Raw genomic sequence first — 1,477 nt, forward strand, 5'->3', positions numbered from 1 at the left:
GGCAAATCAAATTCTTAATTGACAATAATGCCCTCCCATGTCACCTGTTTCTTAACGATCAAACGGAGAAAATAGTAAATTCGGTTCATCTGATTAAATAAAAGTATTAAATTAGATTTTTACACAAATGGTAGTTTCCTTCCTCCTTGTTGAAGTGAAACAGAGGACTCTGTTTTCGTCGATGCACTCAGAGTTAAGAGAAAAGCCTTCTCTTCTTGTCTGATGTAAGTATTCGTTATTCCTTCCTAATTGAAATTTGAGAGATATAAATTCCTTTTTTTATTTGGTTTTTAAGATAGAGATTTTTAATTTTTTTAATTATTTTTTTGTAGATTTTTGGATACAGTTGATGTTATGATTAGGCTTGTTGATAATGGATTCTGCAAGGAGTTGGTTTAAGAAATTTCAGCAAAAGAATGAAAATTCACCCAAGAAAAAGAAAGAAATGGAAAATGCCAAGTATGCACATAAGCCTCCCATTGATGGGGCTGGGGCACCTTCAACTGCCACCAAACAGAAGGCTGCCGCCGCGAAGCAGTATATCGAGAATCACTACAAAGCTCAGATGAAGAATTTGCAAGACAGAAGGGAGAGGTACTTGCCCAAATAGAATACTGGGTTCTGGTATTTACTTATCGCTGCTTGTATGACCGCCTCCCTTGATTTGCTAGCACATGTTGTGCTTTGAAATCTGTGCTCAGCATCCTCTAGATATTTTTTGTTTTGGAACTCAAACCATTAAGATCAGGGAACCTCATATCCTATGTATCTTAAAGGATTTTAAGCTTGTGGATGTTTTAATCTGCTGCTGAAGTTCATTTGTTTCAATAAGGTCTTTCTATTTATTACTGAAATTAGGTTGTTTTTCTTGATTGTTTTGCTTTGGCATAGAATGTGTTCCATATCAATTTCTATTTTTATTTCTATTTCAGTAATGATTCTCTTCGTGTTTTATTATTTATGTTGAACTTCTCATAATTTTTCTAACAATTGTCTATATGGAACATAGACGTTGGATGTTAGAGAGGAAACTTGCTGATGCTGACATTACTGCAGAAGAGCAAATGAGTATGCTTAAATTTTTAGAGAAAAAGGAAACAGAATACATGCGCCTTCAAAGACACAAGATGGGTGTTGATGACTTCGAACTTCTGACCATTATAGGGAGGGGTGCATTCGGGGAGGTCTTGCTCTTATTTTTTTTTTATTGTTTTCTTATTTGAATTTTACTTTTATTGTCAGTAATATTGTTTCTTATACTAGCGAGTGATTTATATATGCTTTGCAATGCAATCCATATTTATATTCAAATTTCTCCGATATGCATCTCAGCCTGGTGGTTAATATTGTATAGCTCTAGCATTTTTGCCTGCACCATTTTCCTCTTCTTTGTTTAACGCAAAAGTACATAATTCTACATTTTTTCTATGTTTCTGGTCATGGAAGATGTCTGCTGTCATCATGCAGGTAAGACTTT

At 34.5% G+C, this 1,477-nt stretch overlaps 1 protein-coding gene across 1 annotated transcript in view; it reads left to right on the top strand.

Moving 5' to 3' along the window:
* Positions 1–70: 70 nt before the first annotated feature.
* Positions 71–1,477, top strand: part of LOC110427309 (uncharacterized) — a 4,233-nt gene continuing 2,826 nt past the window's right edge. Inside the window, exons 1-4 of the mRNA XM_089785404.1 lie at positions 71–224; positions 333–594; positions 1,010–1,184; positions 1,468–1,477. The exon at positions 1,468–1,477 is cut by the window's right edge and continues 74 nt beyond it. Coding sequence (XP_089641530.1) covers positions 374–594; positions 1,010–1,184; positions 1,468–1,477 — 406 coding nt within the window. The 5' untranslated portion in view covers positions 71–224; positions 333–373. The remainder of the gene's footprint in view (positions 225–332; positions 595–1,009; positions 1,185–1,467) is intronic.

The sequence above is a fragment of the Theobroma umbraticum genome, unplaced genomic scaffold, assembly GCF_002168275.2.
Source record: "Theobroma umbraticum cultivar Fairchild unplaced genomic scaffold, ASM216827v3 scaffold_228.0, whole genome shotgun sequence".
Taxonomy (NCBI): domain Eukaryota; kingdom Viridiplantae; phylum Streptophyta; class Magnoliopsida; order Malvales; family Malvaceae; genus Theobroma; species Theobroma umbraticum.